Raw genomic sequence first — 17,111 nt, forward strand, 5'->3', positions numbered from 1 at the left:
CGGGAAAGTTGGTTGCTACAACAAACTTTCCTAGTGATTTGTCTCATTGGCTGGTGTGATGCTGATGTCATCAGGACCTGAACCAATCAGGTCGGGGGTCACAGGAACTGTTGTGCGCCAGAATCCCCTCGTTATAAGGTACGTGGGGGTCCGATGAGCACAAAACCACCCACTGTAGACAAACGGTAGCTAAATGTCAGCGCTAGCAGGGCTTTGTGCAGCGCCACCGTTTATCTACGGTTGGTGGTCACAAAGCGGTTAAGTTAAGGGTACCATAGTTTCTGTCCAGGCCTATTTCATGAGTTTTATTTATTTATTTTTTTAAATCTGTGAAAACCTGGTTGAAAAGCAATGTCTGACTTTAATTTGTTCATTTTCATAGATCTCTTATTACTTTTGTCAGATTCAAGTTATTTCTGTGACCATTGTGGGTTTTTCAGTCATTAAACAAGGTGTACCAAGAATTTTGACGAAGTGTGTAGGAGAAGTGAATATTTTGACTCTGTCACGATATGGTATGAAATATCATATAAGTTTAGTTTCTTAGCTCAACCCCCCCCCCTCCCCATTACTTCAGAGTTTAGCTTTCCTTCTCAGAGAGTGTGGGAGTTTTATTGAAGAACGGAATTTACGACCGGCATAGCTGCATTGGAAAGCTTTGCCAGCTTAAACTGGTAGAGAAGCTTCCAGAATCCATGAAAGTCCTTTGTTCTGTTTTTGTAAGATATTAGGCAAACCATTTAAGTTAAGAACACGAAAATATATTTTCTTAATCTCCCTCGGTGGATCTATCCATCACTCTAAACACGGGCTTCTAACTCCATCTGGTAAAGAAGTAGGGATTTCTCTGTAAATATGCATCACAGATAAGACATATTTGATCTCTTTAGAATGCCCACGTTATGACTATGACTAGGGTTGAGCGAAACGGATCGTTCATTTTCATAAGTCGCCGACTTTTGGCAAAGTCGGCGTCTCATGAAACCGAGCCGATCCCTGTGTGGGGTCGGCCATGCGGTACGCGACTTTCGCGCCAAAGTCGCGTTTCAATGACGCTAAAAGCGCCATTTCTCAGCCAATGAAGGTGGACGCAGAGTGTGGGCAGCGTGATGACATAGATCTCAGTCCCCACCATCTTAGAGAAGGGCATTGCAGTGATTGGCTTGCTTTCTGCGGCGTCACAGGGGCTATAATGGGGCGTTCCCGCCGACCGCCATCTTACTGCTGCTGATGTGAGTGTAGGGAGAGGTTGCTGCCGCTTCTTCAGAAGCAGGGATAGTGATAGGCAGGGTATATAAAGCTACAAACCGCTTGTGCTGTAGCGATTTCCACTGTCCAACACCACCTTTTGTTTGCAGGGACAGTGGAAGCTACATTTTTTTTTTCTCAGCGCTGTCGCTCATTGGGCTGCCCTAGAAGGCTCCCTGACCCTGATAGCTGCGTTGCTGTGCCTGTGTGTGTACGACGCTGTGCAAACCAACTGCTTTTATCAAAGCACAAATCCTGTATTTCCTTCCTTTCTGCACAGCTATCTTGTGTGTTTGTCCACACTTTTGTGTGCAGCAGTCCTTTTTCTAGCTGCCTGCCATACTTTTCTGAGATAACTGCAGGGAGATAAATATTGGCAAGTCTGCCTCCGTGCCATTGCTGTGGGTGGCATCTCACTCATTGTGTGGCACCGAAAAAACCACTGTGTGATACTTGGCCATTTTTTTTTTTTTTGTCTAAATTCTCCCTTTTAAAAAAAAAATAGTTAGTGGGAGATAAATATTGGCAAGTCTGCCTCCGTGCCAGTCCTGTGTGTGGCATCTGTCTCTCATTGTGTCCCACCGAAAAGCAGTGTGTAATACTGGTCCTTTTTGTTTTTTGGGGGTTAATTCTCCCTTTTAAAAAAAAAAATAGTTAGTGGGTGATAAATATTGGCAAGTCTCTCTCCGTGCCAGTCCTGTGTGTGGCATCTGTCTCTCATTGTGTCCCACCGAAAAGCAGTGTGTAATACTGGTCTTTTTTGTTTTTTGGGGGGTAAATTCTCCCTTTTAAAAAAAAAAAAAAAAAATTAGTGGGAGATAAATATTGGCAAGTCTGCTTGAGTGCTGCTCCTGTGTGTGCCATCTGTCTCAAATTATTGGGGCACAGAAAACCGAGTGTGTAACATTGGGCCTGATTTTCCTTTCAGTGTCAGGCACCTATAAAGGTATATATAAATTCTACAGAAGTTTGAGTTCACCTTATAAGTTGTTTTACAGTAACAAATAGCGTTACTTTGGTTACGTTTTGCAAACAATGAGGAAGTCTAGTGGAAGAGGTCGTGGCCGTGGGCGGTCATTGTCAGCTGGTAATGATGGTAGTGGTGGTGGAGCATCAGGTGGTCGTGGTAAAAGCAGTACAGCACCTAAGTCTCGAGTTGTTGAGCCAAAAACGTCGTCTGCCTACACAAGGCCTCGAACGCTCTCTTTTCTGGGAGTAGGAAAACCACTTTTGAAGCCGGAGCAGGAGGAACAAGTATTGGCTTTCATTGCTCACTCTGCCTCTAGCTCTTCCGCCTCCTCCTCGGAAAGTGCCAAATGTCAGAGCAGTGCATCATCAGTGGATGCTCCCGGTCAGGAACAAGTCGCTTCCTTGTGTCCTTCACCCAGAACAACAGTGAAGGATGCGTCAGTCGACACAACAGGTTACTCCATGGAGCTCTTTACACATACCGTTCCTGGGTTAGACAGTGAAACAGTTAACAGGCCATGCCCATTAGAAGTTGAATCGGACATGGAGTGCACAGATGCACAGCCACAGCCAGATTACTATTCTGTTCCTTTGACTCAGACAAGAACATTGCCCTCGCAGTGTACTAAGGCAGAATCAAACCCAGCGGAGACTATGGTGCCCCGTCATGAACGCTATACCACCGGCTTACATGGTGACACAGACGAAGTTGCACACGACATAGAAGAGGAGGTCATAGATGACCCAGTTGTTGACCCCGATTGGCAGCCATTGGGGGAACAGGGTGCAGGCGGCAGTAGTTCAGAAGCGGAGGAGGAGGAGCCGCAGCAGGCATCAACATCACAACAGGTTCCTTCTACCGGGCCCGTATCTGGCCAAAAACGCGTGGCAAAACCAAAACCTGTTGGAGGACAGCGTGGCCATCCGGTTAAAGAAGCTCAGTCTGCAATGCCTGAAAAGTTATCCAATAGTAGAAAGAGTGCAGTCTGGCATTTTTTTAAACAACATCCAAATGATCAGCGCAAAGTCATCTGTCAAAAATGTTCAACTACCTTAAGCAGAGGTCAGAATCTTAAAAGTCTAAATACAAGTTGCATGCATAGACATTTATCCACCATGCATTTGCAAGCCTGGAATAACTACCAAATGTCCCTAAAGGTTGCAGCACCCTCGGCCAATGAAGCTAGTCAGCAACGCTACATCCCTTCCCTCACTGTAAACCCACCATTTCCCGCACCACCGGCAGTATCTGTGCAGCTTTCGTCGCCAGGCCAAAGCAGTCAGGGAATCACCAGGTTTGCAGTAGGAAACACTGCATGTAGGGCACCGGCAAGAATACCATCTCCAACCCTCTCTCAGTCTGCCATGTCCACCGGCACCACCGCTATTTCCACGATCTCCAGCTCTCCAGTCCAGCTCACCCTATATGAGACTTTTGTTAGGAAAAGGAAGTACTCATCCTCGCATCCGCGTACACAGGGTTTGAACGCCCACATTGCTAGACTAATCTCATTAGAGATGATGCCCTACCGGTTAGTTGAAAGCGAAGCTTTCAAAGCGCTGATGGACTACGCTGTACCACGCTACGAGCTACCCAGTCGGCACTTCTTTTCTAGAAAAGCCATCCCAGCCCTCCACAAGCATGTAAAAGACCGCATTGTCCATGCACTCAGGCAATCTGTGAGTAGAAAGGAGCACCTGACAACAGATGCATGGACCAGTAGGCATGGCCAGGGGCATTAGGCCTCCATCACGGCACACTGGGTTAATGTGGTGGATGCAGGGTCCACAGGGGACAGCAATATTGGGACTGTTCTGCCTAGCCCACGGTCTAGGAAAAAGTTGGCTGTAGGCATTAGCCCCCCCCTCCTCCTCTTCCTCCTCCTCATGCAGAAGCGAGAGCTCGTCCACACACCGCAGTCGCACATCCACTCCATCCGCAGCTGCCACTGTTGCACACCAGGTGTGCCATTATGGGACAGCTAGTGGCAAGCGTCAGCAGGCTGTATTGGCAATGAAGTGTTTGGGTGACAACAGACACACCGCGGAAGTTCTGTCCGAGTTCTTGCAGAATGAAACTCAGTCATGGCTGGGCACTGTACATCTTGAGGCAGGCAAGGTTGTGAGTGATAACGGAAGGAATTTCATGGCTGCCATAGCCCTTTCCCAACTGAAACACATTCCTTGCCTGGCTCACACCTTAAACCTGGTGGTGCAGTGCTTCCTGAAAAGTTACCCGGGGTTACCCGACCTGCTCCTCAAAGTGCGCAGACTTTGCTCGCATATCCGCCGTTCGCCCGTACACTCCAGCCGTATGCAGAACTATCAGCGGTCTTTGAACCTTCCCCAGCATCGCCTAATCATCGACATTTCAACAAGGTGGAACTCCACACTGCACATGCTTCAGAGACTGTGCGAATAGAGGCTTGCTGTTATGTTTTTGTGGGAGGATACACATACACGGGCAGGCAGTTGGATGGTAGACATGGAGTTGTCAGGTGTGCAGTGGTCGAAGCTACAAGACCTGTGTCAAGTCCTTCAGTGTTTTGAGGAATGCACAAGGCTGGTTAGTGCAGACAACGCCATAATAAGAATGAGCATCCCCCTAATGCGTCTGCTGATGCAAAGTTTGACGCACATAAAGGAGCAGGCGTCTGCAGCCGAGGAAGAGGAAAGCCTTGATGACAGTCAGCCATTGTCTGGTCAGGGCCGTGTAGAGGACGCGGTAGCGGGCGAAGCGGAGGACGAGGAGGATGATGGGGATGAGTACTTTTTGAATGAGGAAGCTTCTCCTGGGCCAACAGAAATTAGTGGCGTTGCAAGGCCGGGTTCTGTTTTTTTAAGGGAGACAAGTGACGTAGATTTGCCTGTAACAGCCCCTCCAACCAGCACAACCGCAGATTTGACAACTGGAACTTTGGCACACATGGCGGATTATGCCTTACGTACCCTCAAAAGGGACACACGCATTATTAAAATGATGAGCGATGACGATTACTGGTTGGCCTGCATCCTTGACCCTCGCTATAAAGGCAAATTGCAAAATATTATGCCACATGAGAACCTCGAACAAATATTAGCAACCAAACAAGCTACTCTCGTAGACCGTTTGATTCAGGCATTCCCAGCACACAGCGCCGGTGATGGTTCTCACACGAGCTGCAGGGGGCTACAGGGCAGAGGTGTTAGAGGTGCACAGATCAGAAGTGGCGTTGGACAGAGGGGTTTTCTGACCAGGTTGTGGAGTGATTTCGCAATGACCGCAGACAGGACAGGTACTGCAGCATCTATTCAAAGTGACAGGAGACAACATTTGTCCAGTATGGTTACTAACTATTTTTCAACCCTTATCGATGTTCTCCCTCAACCGTCATTCCCATTTGATTACTGGGCATCCAAATTAGACACCTGGCCTGAATTGGCAGAATATGCGTTGCAGGAGCTTGCTTGCCCAGCAGCTAGTGTGCTATCAGAAAGAGTATTCAGAGCTGCTGGTTCAATATTAACCGAAAAAAGGACTCGTCTGGCTACCCAAAATGTGGATGATCTCACCTTCATTAAAATGAACCACTCCTGGATTTCAAATTATTTTGCCCCACCTTTCCCGGCTGACACCTAGCTTTCCTATAAAAAGGTCTTGCTTCTGGACTGGTCTTACTGAGTCTTCCTATCTCTTAATTTGTAGCAGCTGTTTGTCCAGCATATGACATGTTTACACCTCCCCCAATGGGAAAAATCCACCCACGGGGCCGTTGTCTCGCCACTTGGCGCAAGCACCCATTACAGTGCTGTTTGTCTGAAGAGGTGGGTGTGCCCACTTTTGGTCGACGGCACTGCCACTGGGTCCCTCATAGTACAATGTAGTGTCTCTGGCGGTGGTGGTGCGCACCCAACGTCAGACACACCGTTGTAACATGAGGGGCCCTGGGGCGGTACCGCCGGCCACAAGAGAGTCCCCCCCCCCCAGCTCAAACTGTGCTCTACCACGTGCAAAATTATCTCGCACAGCTCCACCAATCTTTAGTCTATTCGCTGACATCATTCAATGCCTGGTACTGACAAACAATACCAATTTGTTTGCATCTATGATGCTAGTTAAAGTAGTCTGGGGCAGTGTCCTAGATTGACACCAGTAAATACTAATTTACTGCCAAATTACTTTGTCATAAACTCTGCAGATGAGCCCACCCCAGTACCTAAGCATGCCACCCTTTTTTTACTTATAGTTGTTTTGTGAGACATTAAAAAAATTTTTTTTTTTGGAGTACTAACTGTGTCAGACACTCCTTGCAATCCTCCTCCACTGACCACAATGCTGCCTGCCTGTGTATCCATGTAACCGATTTTAAACTGCCATGAGCCTATTGTTTGTTATTTTAGGCCTTTGATAGCCTGTCTGCGGCCCCTACTTGCAATACTCCTCCACTGACCACAATACTGCCTGGAGTGCCTGCCTGTGTATCCATGTAACCGATTTTAAACTGCCATGACTGCCTTTTGTTTGTTATTTTAGGCCTTTGATAGCCTGTCTGCGGCCCCTACTTGCAATACTCCTCCACTGACCACAATACTGCCTGGAGTGCCTGCCTGTGTATCCATGTAACCGATGTAAAACTGCCATGAGCCTATTGTTTGTTATTTTAGGCCTCCACTGACCACACCAATGCTGCCCGTGTACCCCTGGAACCTATTTAAAAGTTCATAGAGCCTAGTTATATATTTTATTTACTATTAATAAGGCCATGATGGACTACGCTGTACCACGCTACAAGCTAACCAGTCGACACTTCTTTTGCGAGAAAAGCTGGCTCTCATTAAGTGCTGTTTTTAAATTAAAAAATGGTGTTTAGGGCCTACTAACGGTGTCTGCCCCTGCCTGGTGTTTGTCCTCAACTGAATACAGCTGTGCTTCAACCTTCTGGCTCTCATTAAGTGCTGTTTTTAAATAAAAAAATGGTGTTTAGGGCCTACTAACGGTGTCTGCCCCTGCCTGGTGTTTGTCCTCAACTGAATACAGCTGTGCTTCAACCTTCTGGCTCTCATTAAGTGCTGTTTTTAAATAAAAAAAATGGTGGTTAGGGCCTACTAACGGTGTCTGCCCCTGCCTGGTGTTTGTCCTCAACTGAATACAGCTGTGCTTCAACCTTCTGGCTCTCATTAAGTGCTGTGTTTTTAAAAATTGGTGGTTAGGGCCTACTAACAGTGTCTGCCCCTCCCTGGTGTTGCCCTCAACTGAATACAGCTGAGCTTCTACCTTCTGGCTTTCGGCCTATAGTATCAGATATTAAACTGCATTTGGCCTACTAGTGTGGTTGGGCCCTTAAAACAGTGTCTGCTGCTCTTGGGTTTGCTACTCCACTGAACAAAGCAGTGCCGCCTGTTTAGTCCTGTTACCAATTTTGAACTGCATTTAGCCTACTTTATTCTTTGGCCCTATATCTGTTTCCTCCTCATCCTGCCCATTGCCCAGCCACTGCTAGATGAGTCTGCTGGTACATTGACCCAGACCACTACATTCCCCTTGCACTCTACACAGCCAGAATCTGACCCTGCTGAAAGTAAGGTTCCCCTTCCCGCATGTTATACCACCTTACACAGGGACAAAGAGGAAGGTGCAGATGAAAGTGCAGGTTCCTTCAACAGGTGGGGGGGGCATACTCGTTGGCGACGTCACTGGCACAGGGCCCCTCAGAGTACGCAAAAGTGTCGCTGCTGGTGGGAGGCGCCCCCGCCGTGCAAACACACCGCTGTACTTTGAGGGGCCCTGTGCCAGTGCCATTGCGAACGAGTGGGCCCCCCTGCTTGCTCAGGATCACAGCACTTGCAACGTTGAAATACTTACCTCTCCCTGCTCCACCGCCGTGACGTAGTCCACGTTTCCTGGGCCCACTAAAACCTTGAACCAGCCCTACCCCCCACAACTTTTGCCAAATGACCCCCAAGTTCCAATGCCCAACTATTATTATAAAGTTAATTAAGATTGACAAGCTTCAGAAACAAGAATAGATGTTTTTGGCATTAAAATGGGCACTGTAGGTGTTTTCCTGGCCTCCACTCACTGCCGACTACGCTTCCCCATTGACTTGCATTGGGTTTCGTGTTTCGGTCGGTCCCCGACTTTTAGCGATAATCGGCCGACTGCACTCGACTCGACTCTGGACAAAGTCTGGTTTCACAAAACCCGACTCGATCTTAAAAAAATGAAAGTCGCTCAACCCTAACTATGACATGTTTTGTAGCGGAGTTATAGAAAGTAGACAAATTTATGGTTGAATTACTAAGACTGGAGAGGTAGGACGGACTGGGTAAACCAACCCCTTCTGTGATGTCACCAGCTGCAGGTTTTAAGTTTCTGGCAGGCTTCCAGCAGGCACTTCTTGTCTTTTTCCTGGAGAGCCCCAAGCAAGTCCAATGCACTGGGACGTATGGGAGCTCCACTAGCCTGGTTGCCTGCAATGCTCTGAGAACATGTGAGTGTTATCTTTTCTCCTGTAATCCCTTTATGTTATAATTACCTTGTACATATTTGCAATTGTCTCTTTTGTAACATCCTTATAAAATATTTTTGATAAAACACTGCCTTAATTTTATGGGGTATAATATTTAATGCTAGCTCATTCTCCATGCTCTAAAATGTACCCTGTCTCTTGAAGGGAATTACGCTACTGTGTGGGGTTAGCTTCAGACCCGTTTAATCGAAGCTGGTGGCAGCAGTACCGTGTGTACTGTGCCTTTGGGGGTTGTAGCGACTGCGGCGTTAATAATTATTGTTCCTGCCTGAGCGGGAGTAGTTTATCGCGTCGCTGCAGCGTGCCCAATAGCCAGTACATAGCAGGCTGCCTGCCTGGTGACTAATTACCCAGGGTGCAGTACCTAATTTGACCTGAGAGTAAGGGGGCACCAGAGAGCTGCAAGTGTTAAGTGGAACTTTAAACGGGATATATATGAATCCCTGCAGTTTGTGGTATATTGAAGAGCAGTGGGATACCTAAAATAAGCCCCTGCTGTAAACTAAGAGGTCAATAGCCTTGTGTGTGTTGTTTTATCACATTGTGGAGTGGAGGGATAACTAAGATAAGCCCCCCTGCACATGTGATAGCCGTCTGCTGGCCTAAAGTCACCCCCATCCGTGACGTAGGGGTGACGGTCACGGTGTGGATCCCTGACATTGGTGGAAGCGGTCAGGGGTTCGTGACAGACTCCACAGCCATTTTCCAGAAATTAAAACTCAGTGGATGTTGGAGAGGAAAAATTACACATTTGCCATTTTATTACCCAGCACAGATTGTGCTCCAGGAGACACACACCACAAATTAAGTGGATTCTTCTCACTATATAATATTGCTAAATACAGGGATCCTAAATGTTGTTTGAGCACACTGCAAGACTCAGAAGTGAGAGCAGATTTTGCTGGATTGATTTATAGAAACTCTGTTGCTTTTCAACAGCCTTTGAGCCACTAATAATGTGGAAACCTCTGTTTTTCTATTGACAGATGATGGACCTGAGTGGGGACTTGTTTTTTGTGAGATGAGAATTGGTATTTTTGCCTACATAACATTGGTTTCTTTTTATTCGATATATGGAATGCAGAATGAACAAACAGTTGAACACCACGCACTACTGGTTCATCCAACAAGGTTTTCTATTAGACTGTGAATAGTCATTGTCTTCGTAAATAAAGTTGTACATAGCTTGCCATTTGTATGGACAGTTTAAGCAGAAATGTTCAATAATATAAAACTCAAGGATATTGTGTTAAAAAAAATTGTTTATCTTAACAGATGACTGTACCAAGAGATCAGAGGGACAGTTGACATCTTCAATGTTTAAATCTGATGATCTTGAGATCCTACAAGATACAGCTGAAGTGATTGCTGTTTCTCCAGATATATCATCATCAATTCACACCAAAGATCTGTCATCTGATCCTATGAAACAGGTCCCATCTTCTGATTCATTACTGACTGCTAAGGAAAATCAAAGTCACAAAAGAGGCAACAAAAAACAAACTGCTCCTAAAGCAAGGAAGTCATTTTCATGTTCAGAATGTGGGAAATGTTTTATCCAGAAAGGGAATCTTGTTAGTCACCAGAGAACCCACACAGGGGAGAAGCCTTTTTCCTGTTCAGAATGTTGGAAATGTTTTAACCACAAATCACAATTGGTTACTCACCATAGAACTCACACAGGGGAGAAGCCTTTTTCATGTTCAGAATGTGGGAAAAGTTTTAAAACGAAAGGTTATCTTGTTATTCACCAGAGAATTCACACAGGGGAGAAGCCTTTTTCCTGTTCAGAATGTGGGAAATGTTTTGCACAGAAATTTTATCTTGTTAGTCACCAGAGAACTCACACAGGGAAGAAGCCTTTTTCGTGTTCAGAATGTGGGAAATGTTTTAACCGGAAAAGGAATCTTGTTATTCACCAGAGAACGCACACAGGGGAGAAGCCTTTTTCCTGTTCAGAATGTGGGAAATGTTTTGCACAGAAATTTTATCTTGTTAGTCACCAGAGAACCCACACGGGGGAGAAGCCTTTTTCTTGTTCAGAATGTGGGAAATGTTTTAACCAGGAAAGGAATCTTGTCAGTCACCAGAGAACTCACACAGGGAAGAAGCCTTTTTCGTGTTCAGAATGTGGGAAATGTTTTAACCGGAAAAGGAATCTTGTTATTCACCAGAGAACGCACACAGGGGAGAAGCCTTTTTCCTGTTCAGAATGTGGGAAATGTTTTACCCAGAAAGCAGATTTGGTTACTCACCAGAGAAGCCACACAGGGGAGAAACCTTTTTCCTGTTCAGAATGTGGGAAATGTTTTATAAAAAAATCAGACTTGGTTAGGCACCATAGAACTCACACAGAGGAGAAGCCTTTTTCCTGTTCAGATTGTGGGAAATGTTTTAAACAGAAAGGGTATCTTGCTAGACATCAGAGCAGTCACACAGAGGAGAAGCCTTTTTCATTTTCTTAATGTGGGAAAAATTTTTAACTGAAAATCAACTGTTAATAAACATCAGAGACGTCACATAGGGGAGAAGCCTTTTTTATGTTCATAATGTTGGAATAGTTTTAACCAAAATTGAATCTTCTTAAATGGGTTCTCTTGTCCTTCCTCGTGTTTGCTGACAAAAGGGTAAAACTAAACTTTATTAATTCCAAATGTAAAACTATACTGATAATTCACCCCTTGAAGGTTAGTCAGTAGGTGACTAATAGAAAAAACATGTACCTCACAGTTCAGTATATAGGGTGAGCTGACATATACACACTCACTCCAAGCCTCTCATTTCTATGTGTTTCACCATCCTCACCAAAGGCGACTCAACAGGAGACTATTTAATATTGACCTACATTCAAGAGAGACTAGACAAAAAAAAAAAACTAGTCATGTATCATGTTATCCGAAACAGTCAGAAAACTAGCCACATATTGGCAGATCCCAGACCTCAAGTTATATACTTCGTAAGTTTATAAGCCACTGCAGTGTCCGGAATAGATAGTATGTAAAAATACAGTACAGTATAATTCTTATGTTTTTTCTCCTATGGGGACTGCCCCAGTTTGGTATTGTAACAGCTGTTAATTAGTAGTGCAGACAAATTGTCCTGGACTAAACTCCGTTTTCAGACGGCCCAATATGTACCACTCGGAAAACTTACGTGCTCCAAAGATCAATAGCAGCTTTTAAATAATGGCCAGGCTGCGGTCTGTCAAGGAATGCAATATCGTTATAAAGGCTAGGGATGTGTGCAATCATAAGACATGAGAAGGACAGGACAGCAGCCATTTTACATTATGGCTCCATTACGAGGGACACGGATCTATCATTCCATAGGAAAACAACCTAGGGGTTTTCAGCCTCGGTTGCAGGAATACAGATCTGCTCCATTGACCATCATTGAACCATGGATACGTTTGGAAAAGCCAGGTTCCAAGAAATGAAGAAAGGGGCGCACTAATCGTTGGTATTAAAAATAATAACAATTGCGGGGTGCAATACCTAGTCCAAATATAACAATATGCAACAACTGGAGAGAAAGCTTGGACTCATTGGGTATGCACAACCACAGCAAATATAAAAGTATAACAAACTTTTATTATCACTTCACAGTATATATAAAAGCACTTAAAACATGATACAAAAGATCAATACATAAATCACACCCCAAGCAAAAAACTCCCCATTAGTGCAACATAAGCATGCCAGATAGCAAACAATATACGGTTGCATAATAAGACTTGTGTGCATCAGAATACCAGCCCTAAACATCGATAATACCTGATCAGGCAGACAATCTGTGGTTTTATGGTCTGTAAATGCATATGTAGCTGAAGCAAACAGACAGCTCACAAACACAAGATGCTACCAAAGATTACCATCAGATCCGACGGAGGTTTTCATGACTAAATTTGAGTCATTACTTTGCCAGGCCCACGGTCAGGTTGAACAGGGGTATAACCCTGAAGGGGTCTTTCCCTTGTGGGGATTGTAACATCTGCCCCTTCATGGTCCCCACTCAAGATTTATTTATTCATCCTACGAATCTTAGCAGGCATGCCTTAAAAGCCTACATTAATTGCAAATCAAAGAATGTGATCTATGTTTTAGTATGTCCCTGCAATATGACTTATGTAGGGCAAACATCCCAGGAGCTCAGGAAAAGAGCGCAAAAACATATATCTACGATACATCTGGCAGCAACGGATCAAAAGAAGGGTAAGGCCCTCACCCCTGTGGCTGCTCATTTTTTGACAGCACATGGAGGTTCCTCTGCCCATCTCAAGATTGTAGGACTGCAGAGAGTGACTTGTGGTGAAAGGGGTGGCAATATACGCAACCATTTGTTGCGGACGGAGTCAAGATGGATTTTTGAACTTCAGTCAGTAACCCCGACAGGGCGCAATGAAGAGTTGCTCTTCACGGGGTTTCTGGGGTAGACTGTGATAAGAAATAATACACATAGAGTTTATGCTTGATGAATTGGTTATTTGATCATTTGTCCTTTACTTCTATCAGGAGGATTAATCACGGGGGCTGGTCGGTCACATTGTGACGATATAGGACAAGCCCAGAGCATTGAAGATAACCTGATGTCCCCAAATTGGTGTCACCAACCCATAACTCCGTCTATACAGCAGGCTACCAAACATCGATGGAAATCTTGATGAAGGTGGATGTAGGTGGCTACTGAAGATATACTCTATGGACTGCAATGACATCGTTATACTCTCATGTTTTGAGTATGAAGACACCTAGCAGAAATGCTTGGATTGCAACAATCTCTTCAAACTCAGACTTACATATATCATCCACCATGGATGGCAATATGGCTGGTACTGCCATATCCACTACGTTGAGGAAGATGCTGGACGGAGGACTGAAGTCACTAGCGGCATGGGACTTGGGATCCTATGTGTGATGTTATTTTGTCTTATACTGACTTGGCGGGTGTATTTAGGGAATCTTATTTGGTTCTATGGGATATGGCTGGATTCTGTCAGGTCCTAGAGGGCATATAGGCAAATGTTTGTATTTATATGTATTTACCATCACACCAATTATTTATTATCGCCACATGTGAATGGCTATATGTATATTTATGATTCTATGTCAATCCTCTTGTGTGTATATATACACTCACTGGCCACTTTATTAGGTACACCTGTCCAACTTCTTGTTAACACTTAATTTCTAATCAGCCAATCACATGGCGGCAACTCAGTGCATTTAGGCATGTAGACATGGTCAAGACAATCTCCTGCAGTTCAAACCGAGCATCAGTATGGGGAAGAAAGGTGATTTGAGTGCCTTTGAACGTGGCATGGTTGTTGGTGCCAGAAGGGCTGGTCTGAGTATTTCAGAAACTGCTGATCTACTGGGATTTTCACGCACAACCATCTCTAGGGTTTACAGAGAATGGTCCGAAAAAGAAAAAAAATCCAGTGAGCGGCAGTTCTGTGGGCGGAAATGCCTTGTTGATGCCAGAGGTCAGAGGAGAATGGGCAGACTGGTTCGAGCTGATAGAAAGGCAACAGTGACTCAAATCACCACCCGTTACAACCAAGGTAGGCCTAAGAGCATCTCTGAACGCACAGTGCGTCGAACTTTGAGGCAGATGGGCTACAGCAGCAGAAGACCACACCGGGTACCACTCCTTTCAGCTAAGAACAGGAAACTGAGGCTACAATTTGTACAAGCTCATCGAAATTGGACAGTAGAAGATTGGAAAAACGTTGCTTGGTCTGATGAGTCTCGATTTCTGCTGCGACATTCGGATGGTAGGGTCAGAATTTGGCGTAAACAACATGAAAGCATGGATCCATCCTGCCTTGTATGGAGCATCTTTGGGATGTGCAGCCGACAAATCTGCGGCAACTGTGTGATGCCATCATGTCAATATGGACCAAAATCTCTGAGGAATGCTTCCAGCACCTTGTTGAATCTATGCCACGAAGAATTGAGGCAGTTCTGAAGGCAAAAGGGGGTCCAACCCGTTACTAGCATGGTGTACCTAATAAAGTGGCCGGTGAGTGTATATACATATGTATACATGACAGCCTTGCAAATATACGTTTCATGTTACATATTTGTATTTTTTTATAGGGCCTCATTTTCCATCAGCCGACTAGACATATGCACTTTTGAGGGCACACACTTTGCCGCATATCCCTGTTAATCCTTATGGTTCCTCCTTATCTTCCTCCCTTTACTGGTACCAGTGTCTATTATTCCGCCTCTTGCTTTCCCTTTCCCTCCCTCTTCTTCTCCTCTCCTGGGCTATTGTTCTGTTCAGATCTGCGCATGCGCAACGCGGTCCTATCCGGAATCGCGGTGTGCGCACGCGCAGTGTACATTCATGGACGCCAGGCTTACTTCCGCCTTTATACCAGTCCATGTAGACATAGTACCGGCCTCCCCTTCGGACCATTCCAATTTCGGACCCAGCGGTATGTAATTAAATGATTTATGTTAATATTTAACTGGGCTGTTTTCACCTCTTGGCCACTTCCCATGACGAAGCTGCTGCGGCAGCGATACGCGTGGGGCCTGCTCTTCCCACACCCCCTCCATTTCAAGGGTTATTATACCCGGTTCTTTCTCCTCTTTTCTCCCCTTTCCTCCTATGTTTATAGGGGATCTGCTCTTTTGAGTGTAGTATTCCATGCATCTGTGCGCTTCTACTAGCCACCCGGTTCTCTCCATCATTCTAGGAACAGGGAATCTGGGACTTTGAATCCGCTATACAAGGCTCTTCAGGTTGTATATATTTGATAATAACTGAGCTCTGTTTGTTTCAATGATTTGTGATAGTATACAACCAGGAGCTTGGGATATACAGATTGTCTGCCTGATCAGGTATTATCCATGTTTAGGGCTGGTATTCTGATGCACACAGGTCTTATTATGCAACCGTATATTGTTTGCTATCTGGCATGCTTATGTTGCACTAATGGGGAGTTTTTTGCTTGGGGTGTGATTTATGTATTGATCTTTTGTATCATGTTTTAAGTGCTTTTATATATACTGTGAGGTGATAATAAAGGTTTGTTATACTTTTATATTTGCTGTGGTTGTGCATACCCAATTAGTCCAAGCTTTCTCTCCAGTTGTTGGAAAAGCCAGGTTGTGATCCTCAGATCAACTGGCCTTGTACCTTGTATGGACACAATGGACTGTCATCTTCCTACGCTTGTCGTTACCTCTTGTCTGTGTGCGTGCCACAGGTGGAGTAACCAACCTTGGAATATGAAGCTAAGTTGTGATCCTCGTATCAACTGGCCTTGTATGGACTGGCATCTTCCTACACTTGTCGTTACCTCCTCTGTGTGCGTACCACAGGTGAGGTAGTGACACTGGAAGATCTGTAGTCACAGCTGCTATTTTCCTGGTGAGTCAGCGGAAGGGCGAGACTCTGTAATGTTTAACATCTTGGGTACTGTGCTGTGACTGTTCTGTGTTATCTGCCTATTTTCTGGTACAATAAAGCATTGCCACACTGTTTTACTCTCACCTTGTGTTGCCTGAGTAGCGTTTTGCCCATGTTTAAAGGAGAGCAGGAGTTTGGCGAGATGATCCCTGGGTTCATGCCTTTTCGGCTAGCGGGCGGCGCTCATAGCAATCCAGCAGTGACAACCATAGATTTCCGCTGGAGACCTCTGGTTGTCATGCTAACCCATCGGTAACCTGCGATCATGTGACGGGGTCACTGATGAGCGGGATTTCCGGTGCACTTGCTGACATGTGCCAGAAAAGATGTGCTTCAGCGCTCGAGCCAACATCAAAGGGAGGGAGTCATACATCTGCGTGCATTTACGCCTGATGTCAGAAATGGGTTAAAATGGATTGTTTTAGGCTAGTTTCACACTAGCGTTCAGCAGGGCTGCGAATGAAAGCCTTCTAACTCTGTGAAGTCCCTCCCACTGCCGCTCCTCTTCCTTCAGCTTCGCCTACATCTGCATGCGTCCTGCATACCCTATCTTTAACATTTGGTACGCAGGCCATGCAGATGTACTGTATACGGATGCTTCTGCATGCATCGTTTTGAAGCTGCGCCGACCGCAACATGTGGAGTTTGATGCAGGTCAGCGCAGTGTCAAGACGACACATGCGGAGGCATCCGCATACATCTGCATGGCCTGCGTACCCAATGTTAAAATTAGGGTATGTAGGATGCATACAGATGTAGGCGGTGTCATGAATCCCACCGTGCTGACACCAATATGTCATGAATCCCTCCGGATATGTCAGGGATCCCACCACTCTGTCAAGGTTTACGGGGAAGATACCTTTATCATCCCCACCACTCACACCAATATGTCATGAACCGGGGTTGTTTGGTTGCCCCTTGTTCCTTCTGAAGGGGATTTATCTATATCCCACTTCCCAGTTC

General features: G+C 45.4%; 1 protein-coding gene across 1 annotated transcript in view; it reads left to right on the forward strand.

Moving 5' to 3' along the window:
• Positions 1-12,325, forward strand: part of LOC143766919 (uncharacterized) — a 67,988-nt gene extending 55,663 nt beyond the window's left edge. The window contains exon 6 of the mRNA XM_077254918.1: positions 10,002-12,325. Coding sequence (XP_077111033.1) covers positions 10,002-11,191 — 1,190 coding nt within the window. The 3' untranslated portion in view covers positions 11,192-12,325. The remainder of the gene's footprint in view (positions 1-10,001) is intronic.
• Positions 12,326-17,111: the final 4,786 nt, after the last annotated feature.

Source organism: Ranitomeya variabilis, chromosome 4 (assembly GCF_051348905.1).
Source record: "Ranitomeya variabilis isolate aRanVar5 chromosome 4, aRanVar5.hap1, whole genome shotgun sequence".
Classification (NCBI taxonomy): domain Eukaryota; kingdom Metazoa; phylum Chordata; class Amphibia; order Anura; family Dendrobatidae; genus Ranitomeya; species Ranitomeya variabilis.